This window comes from Botrytis cinerea, chromosome 4 (genome assembly GCF_000143535.2).
Source record: "Botrytis cinerea B05.10 chromosome 4, complete sequence".
Taxonomy (NCBI): domain Eukaryota; kingdom Fungi; phylum Ascomycota; class Leotiomycetes; order Helotiales; family Sclerotiniaceae; genus Botrytis; species Botrytis cinerea.
In genome coordinates this window covers 1,885,868-1,898,612 of record NC_037313.1, presented here as the reverse complement: position 1 = coordinate 1,898,612, position 12,745 = coordinate 1,885,868, and the positions used below count along the sequence as shown (strand labels likewise).

Genomic DNA, 12,745 nt, shown 5'->3' with positions numbered 1-12,745 from the left:
GAATATACCAAGGGGAGCAAGCCCCCTTTGAAGGCGGCTTGAAGGTCTCGAGAGTCGTGAAAGTCGTGAAAGTCGTGAAGATATAAACATTGACAAATCTTCTGCTTGGGACTGGTACGCACGCGATGTGATACAGATTCTGGATTCTAGATTCCAAATGCTAGATGACGATGGTGGAGTATCCCGTAGACCAGACGAGAAATCTAACTGTATACAAACTTAGCTTTCATCCAAAAAATTAAGACTTTTCTTGGGAAATATCGATCTTCCGTTGGTTTGTAGATCTACATGTGCTTGACTGCTGCACTGCTGCACTGCTACACTATCTACCTTTTGTCCCTGAATCATAGCGGGAGGATGTCTTCATTCGTGTATTCGTTCGATCAATCCGTCAGTCCATCCATCCATCCATCCATCCATCCATCCATCCATCCATCCTTCTCCTGCCATCATACCGAAGCTTGCATATGAAGAAAAGCAAAGGGCTGACAGTCTCTTGGCCATTTTATGACAGCCAGTCAAGCGCATGCACAAAATCACAAACAAACATATACACAATCATCTACAAATATATCAAGGAACCCTTCACGACCCATCACCACATCACCACATCATCCAAATGTCTTACAATGGTATCAAATAGAGTTTCAAAAAACCCCATCAGAATTTTCGGGATCCTCTCTTCTCAGCCTCTCATACCACTCACCTCTTCGTTTCTGGAAACAAAGTCCCACCTCTCACACTCTCTGCCCTCCCGGTTCCATGGTCCAAGCCTCCATCCCGCCCCTCCTTGCCCTCCTTTCCCTCCTTTCCCTGGCGGCCAAGACGGCTATCCAAGGATGGGATCCATTGGGAAGCAGCCAAACTCGCATTCCTGCATAGATCCGAGTCTGGGATTACTGGCGTTTCCTCCCAAGGTGCTCAGCACTTGAAATAACGAGGTGCAGAACATCGGCAGAGAGGGAACATCATTGTTGATTAAGGGTCTAGATTGATTGTCTAGTGGGTAGGAAGTGATGATGAGACTATGCTAGACTATGCTAGACTATCCTATCCTGTCCTATCCTATCCTGTTCTGTCCTACCCTACCCTACCACCGATACAGAACTAAAGTTTGAAAGGAAAGAAAAAATGTTCCGGGTGGAAAAGTCAAAAGAAATTCTTCAAGACAAGTGGGAAGTTACACAACTAACTGAGTTACCTCCACCACTCCAAATGCCCAGGATTAACCAACCTTAACTCATCCGTCAATCAACCGCCAAGTTGCATCTCTTTACAGCTTACAAACGCAAACAAGCAAACAAACAAACAGACTGACCCCAAAAGAAAGCAGAACCAGTACACTCCACTACCACTACCACTACCACTACTACTACCGTATCGGTCTCTCCCATTCTCGTATTCACAATCTTCTCTGCGAGCCGTGGACCTATAGATCTATCTCGGTATCATCGGAGAGAAACAGAACCCTTCGCTCGTTCCTCATCCCCAAAACTGCGCCTCGCTGCACCTAAGCTCAATACCGTATCGATGAGTACGGACTGGCTGCGTAGGTGTGACATTCTCAAGCCTATCGAACCACTATTGCTCAGGCTCTTGGAAGTTGGAAGTTGGATGATATGATGCTCAGGGGGACATCCTTCTTATTTCACATTTCATATTTCACATCCTGCACATTCTCCGTTCCCATTCTAGAATTCTAACAGTGCCTCCACCAACGACAACACCAAGCATTATGAAAAGTGTATCGATCATACATACCATGTAGATAAGCAACCAACCCATTTGGAATCTCTAATAACGCTAGATTCCCGAAAATATGGTTAGAAAATCCATAGCGTGACTTGGTTGAATGGTGTTAACGTCCCCAGGGCGATTAAAAACTTGCATATACACATGTAGCGATGTGTGTACCAACCAATACATCAGTGGCGTTTTCTTCTCTTTTTCTTCCTTTTTTCTTCCTCTCGTCCCAATATCCACTCGTCTCCTAGATTCTCTATGCCGTCCGTACTCTGCACATTCACATTCGTAGTAATCCATTCATCATCATCGTCATCATTATCATCATCATCATCATCATCATCATCACACCATCCATCCATCCATACCTACTTACGAGTACCTACATCGTCCCTATCGTCCCTACCTATGCATATGTACACCCAGAGAACAGTAATGATAATCCAAAATCCCTACCGCTCCCGTAAAAAAGAGATCAATGTATCTGCTGTACAAATCCATCCATCCATCCCATCCCTCGACCATCCGTCACCACCTACCCACCCAGCATTTCAACCCCTCAAGCCAATCCCTTCGCACCACTCACTCCAGAATCTCAACAGAGAATGATTGACACCAACCGTCGGTCTGTCTGTCAATCGACACGAAAAGCCAGTTCTCGACGCGCAAGATTACTCCTGGGAAGGACCCTCTTTCTGCGCACTAAAGCGCCAATCCATGCATGCATCGAAGAGTCGAGTCCAAGCCCCCCTGTGTGTGGATGTGCAGAGTTAGGTGTAGTAGGTAGGTACCATGGTTTCGATGATGTCGATAAGAATGGGTCGTAGACTCAAAGGGTCGGGAAATCTAATTTGTTTCTAATCTTACTATTCTGATTTTACTGTTTTAGTCTTCGTCTTGTGAGGACTTGGGGGGAAATATTCAGTGCGGTATTATTACTATTATTACTATTATTATTATTATTTTTATTATTTTTATCATTTTTATTATCATTATCATCACCATCACCCTCATCATCATCGTTACCGTTTCTCCTCACACAATAAAATACACACATGCCGATTCTATACTAAAACTAACGTGCGGGAAAACTGGGTACGTACTTTTGGGGCAGAATCAAGCTTTTGATTGAGGAATTGCATAGACAGAGGAAGTGAGGTAGGAAGGCGTTGTCTGGAGCAAACGAAATCAGTGGATTATTATCTGATATTTATCCTAGCATCCTTCTCATACTGTCTTTAATTTTTTTGGATGGATCTTTGATGATTTGTTGATTGGGCTTTTGGGATTTTCTGCACTGTGCGGTTCGTTCGATTATTGCTGTTGTCGTCTACTGTCTCTCACTCACTCTCACACATTTCATATACATCTATCGATCGATCTGGACAGGATTTGTGAAAGTGTACAAAGAGGGAGCGCAGTCACCAAACCAATTCCTCATCTCGTCTCATCTCGTCTCAGTCACCATCGATCAATAACCTCGCCCACCTCATCTCACCTCACCACCCCATCTCACAATGGGGTTTCTCCCCAATCGAAAACGTCAAGAAGCAATCCCAGCCCAACAAGCAGGAACCATCGCCCCCGAGGGTCGCACCACAGATAAGAGTTCCGATCGAACTTTAACTCCCGGGGATAATTCACATCATGTCTCGACTGCTGGCGTGGACATCAAGAGAGCTACCAAGGCTCGGAAGAGAGCGATTTATGTCACCAGTTTCTTGTATTTCGTCGCGATTATATTTTTGATTCTTGTAAGTTTGGAAATCCCTGGGATTTTAACTATTGCCATTGCCATTGCCATTCCCCTCATATCTCAATCTTCGCCTCACCCAAAACTAACACATATCTCAGACAATAATTGGCAATATAAACAACCGTGCCGTCATCCGCGATACCTGGTTCTTCCGGCTCGACCTTACAAACATCATTCCCGAATCCGTCGGCGGTGGCATCACCCTGCAAAACTCTCTAGCCCGTTCCCTGGGCCTCCACGATTTCTACCAAGTCGGCCTCTGGAATTTCTGCGAAGGTTACAACGACGAAGGCATCACCGCTTGCTCCACCCCCCGAAACCTCTACTGGTTCAACCCCGTCGATATCCTCCTCAATGAACTTCTCGCCGGCGCAACCATTGCTCTCCCCGCCGAAATAAACAACATCCTCAGTCTCATCCGTATCGCAAGTCACATCATGTTCGGCTTCTTCATCACCGGCATCGTCATGTGTTTCTGCAACATCTTTCTCTCCTTCTTCACCATCTACTCCCGCTGGATTTCCGGCTTCTACGCCATCTGGACTTTTATCACGGCGCTTCTCACTACCACGGCGGCAATCATCGCCACGGTTATGTTTATCATTTTCCGGAATGTGGTGACGAGTCAGGCGGGCTTGAATATTGGCGCTAGTATCGGCACTCAGATGTTTGCGTTTATGTGGGTAGGTGCTTCATGTGCGATTATCGCGTGGGTGATTCACGTGGGTATGTGTTGTTGTGGGGCGAGCAGGAGGGATGTAAAGAGTGGGAGGAGGATGGGGAGTCGGAAGGCTTATTCGAGTGGAGTGATGCCGATGGGGATGGAGGAGAAGAGGGGTGGAAAGAAGAGGACGATTCCGGGATTTGGAAGGAGGAAGACGGCGGGGGAGGTGGTTTAGTTTAGTTTAGGTTGGTTTAGTGTGTTATCCCTGGGTGTGGGAAGGAAGGGAGACGTTCCTTTTTTTCTTTTCTCTTTTCTTTTTTCTTCTCTTCTGGGATTAAAAATGACTACTATTGGAATATTATAGAGGCAGAGGGAAAGTCGAAGAACATATACATATGCATATGCATTGCATCGATGAACCTCAACATCAACATCAAACCCAAAGCATAAAATAAGAAAAATGCCTCGGGAGTATATACATATACATATACACAAAGTCATATAGTTATGACATCAGGATATCGGGATATCGGGACAAGGCGTTAGTAGATAGAATATCGGCGACTGGATAGGTAGCCTTTTTGGGGGGTTTTGGAGGTTCTTGTATTTAGAAAGATGGGGTGGGATGGGATGGGGGGAGACGGAGGTGGAGTGGGAGTGGGAGAAATTATTGTGTGAGAATTGGCAGGATTGGTGATGGATAAATCGAATTGTATTGTGCTGTGTGTCTATGTCTTTGCGTTTTTGTGTCTTTGTGTCTTTGTGTCTTTGTGTCTTTGTGTCTTTGTGTCTTTGTGTCTTTGTGTCTTTGTGTCTTTGTGTCTTTGTGTCTTTGTGTCTTTGTGTCTTTGTGTCTTTGTATTATATATAATGTTTGTAGATGTTATATACTATTTATATTGTATACTATTATATATTGTATGTATATATGTATGTATGTATGTATATATATGTATCATCGAACTTTTAACTCTAGGCTAGGACTCTAGGCTAGGAGAGATTATAAGATTATAATATTATGAGATTGGATTCTCTTTTTTTAAAGATACTCTTTCTGTTGCTTTTATTTCTTTTGGGGGGGAGAGGGAGAAATGAGAACGGGTAGAAGATCGGGGGTGCATGAGATGGGATGGGATGGAATGGGAGATGTAGGGTGAGAGGTGAGATGTGAGATGTGTGATAGGTAGGGAGGAAAAGAGAGGAGAAGAAAGGAGAGGAGAGGAGAGGAGAGGAGAAATTTTGCTTTGTTTTGTTTGTTTGTGGAATTGGAATGAATGAATGGATGAGATGAGATGTGGAGAGTATATTCTATATTCTATATTCTATACATGCATGTATATATATATATATATTATAAATAGATACTGAGAATTCTGCGGCTGAGGAATTAATGGGTTTGGATTGGGGAGGGGGGGGGTTTCTTGTTTCTCGCTTGGGGGTAGTTTGTGAACTTTGTTTGATTTGAACTGTTTTGGAGTGAGGTGGGTGAGAGGTAGTGTGGAGGGCTGTGGGTGGGAGAGGGGGTGGGATGGTAGTTGAGATGGTGGTTGAGATGAGATGAGATGGGATAGGATAGGATAGTAAATCATAGCGAGAATAGAAATGAGTATTGGAATAATAGAGGGGTTCAAAGGGGTTATAGTTGTGATTGTAAGAGAATGGGATAATAGATGGGGTGGTGATAAATGATGGATGGGATGGGATGGGATGGGATGGGGGTGTGAATAGATATTGATTTGTTTATTTGTAATGATTGTATACATTTTTGTATTTAGAATATATAATTATGTATCTGTTTGTGTATTTATGTATACAGTTTCAAAGAAGAGCATCGGAAATTTAATTAATTAATTAGATGGATGGATTGGATGGATGGATGGATGGATGGATGGATGGATGGATGGATGGATGGATGGATGGATGGATGGATTGATTGATCGAGTAATCGAAATCTGGGGTTCTTCTTTATGAGGGGAGGAGGGAAATGCGAGGGAGTTGGGGGTAATAGGATGGGGTAGTAGGATGGATGGGGAGAGTTCTGCTGAGATTGAATATAGATATGGATATGAATATAAAACAATACAATGAAGAATATCTATACCAGACAAGATTAGACCAGGCTACGCTAGGAAAGAAAATAGAGGGGAAAATATTAATATCAATAGAGGGTAGATATACATTTTAAGATTCTGTAGATGTTGGGAGGGAGGAAAGAAGAAGAAGAAAGAAAAAAAAGAGAGGTGAAGAGGAGTAAAAAAAAAAAGATAAAAAAAAATACAGATGGAAATCAAGATGCAGATACACATGCACATGTGGATGAAAAGCTCGTGAATAATATTATAACATCTTGAAAGTTTATCCTAATACCGATCTACTTATACATACATGGATAGGTATTTACGGGTTATACATGATGAATTTATCTTATCGGTTAATTGAGTTGTAGGTGGAGGATTCGAATATTTAGTATTTGTGAATGGGGTAAGTAAAGGGAAGAGAGTTTTTGTGTTAGAGATGAAGAGGGTGGATGGGTGGATAGATGAATGGATAGATGAATGGATAGATGAATGGATAGATGAATGGATAGATGAATGGATAGATGAATGGATAGATGAATGGATAGATGAATGGATAGATGAATGGATAGATGAATGGATAGATGAATGGATAGATGAACGGATGTATATGATCAGATCTGATATAACATAACATAATATCCACAACCCCCCAAGTTCTTCATTTATACATCTCACAGTCAAGAGAGGACAATAAATCGGGGTTTGGCACATCATATCTCATATTCAACACGATGAGCGAGGAAGCGAGGGAACCCAAAAACAAATAGTTAGTTGTACTTCAACGCTCCTAATTTCCTAGCAACATGTCAAATTTTCGTATTTTCGAAAAGACGGTAGAGGATGTAATCGCTAGAAGATATCTACAGGAAGCTTACACGCTGCCTCTTTATCTTAATATTTATGATGATTCATGGTGAGGTTATACTGGTGTGTATTATGGTATGTATAAGTATGCAATATTGAATTTAAGATGTTGATAATGTGAATAAGATGGGACTAGATGAGATGACGAGGTGATGATGTAATGATGTGGAATATAAGATACCTTGGAAATCGTATTATATTGCTTCTTCCTCTCGATTTCGGATGAGCTTCATAAAGTAAAGTATTGTGAGAGAACTGGAAAATGAGAGTAATACGATTTAAAATTTATGAAAGAATCCCCCTTATTTGTATCGCTTCTTTGATCATATTGATCATTTAACCGAGAATATTGTATACATACTATTAAAGGGGTGTATAATCTCAGTATCCAATTCTTAATATGGTGAAGACATAGTAAAGGTATTTATATTTATATTGATATTCCTATTCATCATGCTATCAATCTCTACCAAACATCCCCCGATTCCAATCATCTCAGTTGTACATTTCTCGAGTGCCGACTATGAGAAATAATGTATGCAAATGTTGAACCTAAGTCTTCCTCATAGCTGTGAACTTCATTTATTGTAGTAAAATACCTAAAAATCCACACAGATCGTGGTATCCAGGACTGAGATGGCAATTCACTTGGTATGTATGTTCCTTAATACTGCTCATCTCAACCAGAAATAATACAGACCCTCAACAGCTAAATTCTCACAATTGCGGTCGAGACTTTGGGGTTGGAATCAATTCACAGTTTGAATAAATCGATTGACTTCAATATATACAGGTGGTATTTAGACATAATATGCCCCTTGATTCATACCTTTAGCTTGTGTATAATTCCGTACAGGGTAAAAAACGAATGGATAGAAAGAATGAATAGGAAAGTAATTTCAATTTCGGATCAGATAGATTGAAGTGGTGGGAAAAGAGAAATGAGTGTGTAAAGACAAAGGGTGAAAGCAACTAAATAAATAGTTTCAACTCTCGATATTTAAATAATCTTCTCGAAATAGCCACTGGGGAAATTGAGAAGAGATAGGTATCAGGGCATGTTAAAATCGATGTAGTATATCTGTAAAACGATGAGGAGATATGATTGATGTTATGGTTCGATGCGATGTGAAAATCCTCTCATCATGGTACATACACTGCATAAATTATAGTGAGTGAGATCTAGGATATATGGCTTTGAATAGGAAATGGAGATGTCGATAAAGACCTCTCGTCTTATAGGACTAATGGAACTTGGAATCCAAATCGAACACAAGTACTTTGAAAAGAATTGCTTGGATACATAGAACATTAACAAGTAACGCTGGATAGTCGCTTCCACTTGGAGCCAAGAATCAAGAATATCAATTTCATGAGCGAGCAAATTTCTACAAGGAGGTGACAATAATAAAGTCAGTAGTCAAAAGACGTAAAAGGTTATTGTTGATTCCGAAAATGAACTCCTAATATGGGTATCGACCTATCCAACTCCAAATGCAAGTTTCCCAATGTGTATCTCATTCCTCATAGACCCCTAATCACCTCCCATCCCCTTCCTACCCTTAACAACATTCACCACATCCTCCACATCATCCTCCTCTCCCAGCGTCTCTACCTTCCCCCCACTACTCTTCGTCAACTTATCATCCGTTGCATCAAAAGTTTTCTTTGCCTCATCAATAAACATTTTCTTCTCAAACACCTCTGTGATTTTTCCTAGGAAAGCTGGATTTTTCCGACAAGCAAATTTAATATCATCGAGTTTAACCTTTTGTCGACCAGCTATTTGGGCGGCGCGAGAAGCTTCAAAACAGAGCTCGATAATGAAATCAGTTACTATTTCATCGAGGGTTTTAGTCGTGGTTTCAAGGGCATGGTGAACGTCACCGTGAGCATGCAGGAAAGATTTTACTAGATTGGATTAGTTTGGTAGTTTATTGGTGGGAATGAGAAGAGGAAGAGCCATAGGGAAAGATTGGAACGTACGTTCTGCTTCGGTGAAGTTTTGTTGACCGCGGTTTTTGGCTGCGCGAGCTCTTGGTTCAGACATTTTTGCAGGTAGGTTGAAATTTGAATCGGAATAGCTGATCAAGATACGATGCGATGTATTGCGCGCGTCTTGTAGAGAAGAAGTCTGATACTAATTGGTATGTTCCCAAATTCGATCGTTGTAGTTCTGGTAAATAGTTGTGTTTTCAGTCAATTTCTGGATCGACGTTTCCACGAGAATAGATTTCAAGCGCCGCAAAGAAGATGTATCCGCGCGTTTCTTGTGATGGTACTGTCACTCTGGGAGGAAATTATATCTTTGATGTAGAGTAGAGTCGCGGAGCTTCCGCGAGCTATGCTATGATTAATTATTTATCCGGGAAACCGGAACTAGTGATAATCCGGCTACGCTACCGGCTGCCCAATGCATGTGAATGGAAATGTGTTTGATAGATGATGGTATTTACAGATTCATATATTGAGAAACACTCCATTCATCCAAAAGTTTTCCTGTGATTTCGGCCACTACTGCACAAAAATGGTTTGTCAAGCCCAGAAATATTAATTTAGGACTCTGCTATGCGAAATCCTCTTGCGCAAAAGTACTAACAAGCTATCTAGTCAGCTCTCTTCAATTTCCAATCAGCGCTGCTAGTGCTCCTCCTCCTCATATGTACGAGCGCATACGCACATCAATTATTTCCCAACATTATGGATCGAAATAAGGAAGGGTATGATAGCATTTCTTTTGAACAAAACTGGGGGCTGAGATACTGATGGAGAATAGCACTTTCACTGGGCTGTTCTGGAAATGTGCGAGGATAGGAGAGCGATTGAGCCCTTATATAAGTGTTTGCTGTGTTGTTATGGCTGTGAGTTGTACTCTAATTTATTAGACTGGGGAGTTGCTGATTAATGACAATAGGTTTCTCTGTTTGTTGGCAACTAAAATGTTTGGGGGAGGGGATTTCCATGGCGTTTGGAGGGGGGATGAATTTATGTCAAATCAAGGTCTGGATCTGAAGACATTTGGCATAGAAGGTGTGCTTGTAAGGTCATAAGAGGGTGGCATTTGAGCAAATAAATAATACATTATACGCATAATCGAACACGATACCAGATTGTTTTACCTTCTCCCTTCTGCGCATTCAAGCACTCCTCGCAGAAGCTATTCCTTTGCGCCAGTCTCCAGTCTCCATTCTCCAATTTTCAATAACCAAAACACCTTCGCTAATGCCGATTCGAACGCCCATATACAGTATACAACCAAGACAAGTGCCAAAAAATGGATCTAGAAACTGCTCCTCGATCCTTTAAAATCGAGATTGGAGCTCTTACGTCATGATTCAAGGCAATGAACTTTGAATACTGGCAGTATCCATAGTTTCATTGTCACCCCAAATATCTCGACTTTCTTGTTCCACAGATCTCATTGCGGAAGCGACTTCCTCCAACTTTGCTACCACATCAAGAACTCCTTCATTGACCCTTTGGAAATACCTATCGTTAGCCTCCCTCCTCTTCCTTGCCAATACAATATCTGCCTTTGTATCCTCCTCCAATTTACTACCCATCCTCTCTCCACCTCCACTATGAACCCCACTAGTGACCGTACTCCTTCCTCCATCCGTTCCAGATGTCGCCGTCATCCCTGGTCCATCTAAAGCACTCTTCCCCTCACTTCCCAATGTCCCACCCCCAATATCACCTTTACGTCCCTCATCAACCACATCATCCGCTTCACTCCTAGCCCACGCTTGCGCCAAAGCTATTTGTGTTTTCCGTAGTTCCTCTAAAGCTCTACTATGTTCAGGTCCAAATACATGTGTCGCATTTACAGCACTAAGCTCGACCTCTTCTAATGTACTTTGCATTTCAGCCCATAATGCATCGGTCCTCGCAGCTTGTTTTTGTCCTTCAGAAGGAGCTTTCCCTGTGCGTGGAAGGGAAGTTATGGGAGCTGTATCGGTGGGTCCATCGAGGTTGGTTCGCAATGGTAATCTTTGGGAACGTTGATGGACGAGAGAATTTCTAGAGGCAGTGGGATATAAGGTTGATGGTTGATTGGATTGTACAGGTGCCAGACCACCTTCTAATGATACGTGAGAGGCATTTTGAGAAGGTGTAGTAAAGAGTACTGGAGGTGGATCACGAACTGGCCGTTTTGACTTTGATTTTGGTGATTGTTCCATACTGAATCTTAAGATTTAAAGAATGTATATGTGTATGAATGCAATAGGGAGTCTGGAGCTGTTAGATAGAAGTTATCGAAGTCCTTATCAGTGATTGTTATCGCCGACAATCTGTGTTACTGTTGGTGCCTGATAATAAAATCAATCCTGACTACTTTCAGGCCACAATTTATCCTGCCCAGAAATTCATTTGTTCGCTTAGCGCACTTTAGCTTCACGCACTCATTGTGATTTTGAAATTCTTCTCTCCAGCTTTCGCAACGACATATCGACAACTAACCATAACCCATCAATTCCCGTTATCGCCTTAATTCGGTACATACCCAATTTCTCTACGATTTATACTCTCAATAAAATTCAATCAGCAGCTAATTCGAAATTTCTCAATAGCAATCATGGGTAAAGGAAAGCCAAGAGGTCTCAACGCCGCTCGCAAACTTCAAAACCATCGTCGCGAGCAAAGATGGTCTGATTTGTCCTACAAGAAGCGTGCCTTGGGTACCGCTTTCAAGTCCTCGCCATTCGGAGGTTCCTCCCACGCCAAGGGTATCGTTCTCGAGAAGGTCGGAGTCGAGGCCAAACAACCTAACTCCGCTATCCGAAAGTGTGTCAGAGTCCAGTTGATCAAGAACGGAAAGAAGGTCACTGCTTTCGGTATGTGGATTATCTTATATCAAGGGATTTTTGCGAGATCACGGAGGATAAATTGAAGATCTGCGGCCGAGAGAAGGATGATTTGAGGCATTTTGAGAAATGGGAAAATTGAAAATGAAGAAGAGATACTAACATGATTTTTTTTTACAGTTCCTAACGATGGTTGTCTTAACTTCGTCGATGAGAACGACGAGGTCCTCCTCGCTGGTTTCGGTCGTAAGGGAAAGGCCAAGGGAGATATTCCTGGTGTTCGTTTCAAGGTCGTCAAGGTCTCTGGTGTCGGATTGTCTGCTTTGTGGAAGGAGAAGAAGGAGAAGCCAAGATCATAAACGAATATGTTAACGATTTTGCTTCTTGGGGGGAATGGGATATGGTGTTTTGCTGTCGCGACGATCGATGGCTAGGCTCAGAATCTACATATAGAGCATAGTACTTTCACACCTGCAGCATTTGGGAATGAAATACCTCCATTGATCATGATCACCATCAATTTGTCTTCTTGGAAAGGATTTGGTTCGTGAAAATGGCTCTCGTGTGATGATTATTTGGGAGATTGCAATGGATTCCAGATGATGGTTGGTGGTTCATCTCAATTCAATGTTTGGGACGAGTGGCAAAGTGTAGTTTGACTTCAGAATTTCCGCCCACTCATTACTCGCAAACGCTCAAGCGCGCAATATGCTATTTCCCTAGTGATGAAACCTCTAATATTTCTCAACCATAATATCGAAAAGTATCTCAAAAAAAGCAAAAGAAGCATTTGATACCACGCTCCGCTAGCCACCTCGGGTGCCCGGGGGCGGGC

The 12,745-nt window shown here is 42.1% G+C and overlaps 5 protein-coding genes across 6 annotated transcripts; 3 read left to right on the top strand and 2 right to left on the bottom strand.

Annotated features, from left to right (window-relative positions):
* Positions 1–2,561: 2,561 nt before the first annotated feature.
* Positions 2,562–4,738, top strand: BCIN_04g05480 (hypothetical protein). Of its 2 annotated transcripts, XM_024692672.1 has the most exons (3): positions 2,562–2,901; positions 2,963–3,497; positions 3,598–4,738. In XM_024692672.1, the coding sequence occupies exons 2-3, from the start codon at positions 3,261–3,263 to the stop codon at positions 4,396–4,398; spliced, it is 1,038 nt and encodes a 345-aa protein (XP_024548451.1). In that variant the 5' UTR covers positions 2,562–2,901; positions 2,963–3,260; the 3' UTR covers positions 4,399–4,738. The 2 variants fall into 2 exon arrangements, with proteins under 2 accessions (XP_024548451.1, XP_001557684.1); XM_001557634.2 differs by having other exon boundaries at positions 2,562–3,497.
* Positions 4,739–8,525: 3,787 nt separating this feature from the next.
* Bctaf13 lies at positions 8,526–9,412 on the bottom strand. The gene is made up of 2 exons (XM_001557633.2): positions 9,092–9,412; positions 8,526–9,016 (listed from the first exon to the last, which is right to left on the bottom strand). Exons 1-2 carry the CDS (start codon positions 9,153–9,155, stop codon positions 8,640–8,642), a joined length of 441 nt encoding a protein of 146 aa, XP_001557683.1. The 5' UTR covers positions 9,156–9,412; the 3' UTR covers positions 8,526–8,639.
* Positions 9,413–9,574: 162 nt separating this feature from the next.
* Positions 9,575–10,213, top strand: BCIN_04g05460 (hypothetical protein). Its single transcript, XM_001557632.2, has 4 exons — positions 9,575–9,635; positions 9,716–9,825; positions 9,882–9,966; positions 10,020–10,213. Exons 1-4 carry the CDS (start codon positions 9,633–9,635, stop codon positions 10,041–10,043), a joined length of 222 nt encoding a protein of 73 aa, XP_001557682.1. The 5' UTR covers positions 9,575–9,632; the 3' UTR covers positions 10,044–10,213.
* Positions 10,214–10,393: 180 nt separating this feature from the next.
* BCIN_04g05450 (hypothetical protein) lies at positions 10,394–11,345 on the bottom strand. Its single transcript, XM_001557631.2, has one exon. The coding sequence runs from the start codon at positions 11,284–11,286 to the stop codon at positions 10,441–10,443; it is 846 nt and encodes a 281-aa protein (XP_001557681.1). The 5' UTR covers positions 11,287–11,345; the 3' UTR covers positions 10,394–10,440.
* A 176-nt stretch (positions 11,346–11,521) lies between these two features.
* On the top strand, positions 11,522–12,600 carry BCIN_04g05440 (hypothetical protein). Its single transcript, XM_001557630.2, has 2 exons — positions 11,522–11,940; positions 12,091–12,600. Exons 1-2 carry the CDS (start codon positions 11,682–11,684, stop codon positions 12,267–12,269), a joined length of 438 nt encoding a protein of 145 aa, XP_001557680.1. The 5' UTR covers positions 11,522–11,681; the 3' UTR covers positions 12,270–12,600.
* Positions 12,601–12,745: the final 145 nt, after the last annotated feature.

What these genes read in the sequence shown, in the direction of transcription:
- BCIN_04g05480 (XM_024692672.1), top strand. Translation starts at nt 3,261, where the DNA reads ATGGGGTTTCTCCCCAATCGAAAACGTCAAGAAGCAATCCCAGCCCAA. An exon ending in CGATTATATTTTTGATTCTT is followed by an intron (nt 3,498 to 3,597) that starts GTAAGTTTGGAA and finishes CACATATCTCAG; the next exon opens with ACAATAATTGGCAATATAAA.
- Bctaf13 (XM_001557633.2), bottom strand. Translation starts at nt 9,155, where the DNA reads ATGTCTGAACCAAGAGCTCGCGCAGCCAAAAACCGCGGTCAACAAAAC. An exon ending in AAACTTCACCGAAGCAGAAC is followed by an intron (nt 9,017 to 9,091) that starts GTACGTTCCAAT and finishes AATCCAATCTAG; the next exon opens with TAAAATCTTTCCTGCATGCT.
- BCIN_04g05460 (XM_001557632.2), top strand. An exon ending in ATGGATCGAAATAAGGAAGG is followed by an intron (nt 9,826 to 9,881) that starts GTATGATAGCAT and finishes GATGGAGAATAG; the next exon opens with CACTTTCACTGGGCTGTTCT. An exon ending in TTTGCTGTGTTGTTATGGCT is followed by an intron (nt 9,967 to 10,019) that starts GTGAGTTGTACT and finishes TAATGACAATAG; the next exon opens with GTTTCTCTGTTTGTTGGCAA.
- BCIN_04g05450 (XM_001557631.2), bottom strand. Translation starts at nt 11,286, where the DNA reads ATGGAACAATCACCAAAATCAAAGTCAAAACGGCCAGTTCGTGATCCA.
- BCIN_04g05440 (XM_001557630.2), top strand. Translation starts at nt 11,682, where the DNA reads ATGGGTAAAGGAAAGCCAAGAGGTCTCAACGCCGCTCGCAAACTTCAA. An exon ending in AAAGAAGGTCACTGCTTTCG is followed by an intron (nt 11,941 to 12,090) that starts GTATGTGGATTA and finishes TTTTTTTTACAG; the next exon opens with TTCCTAACGATGGTTGTCTT.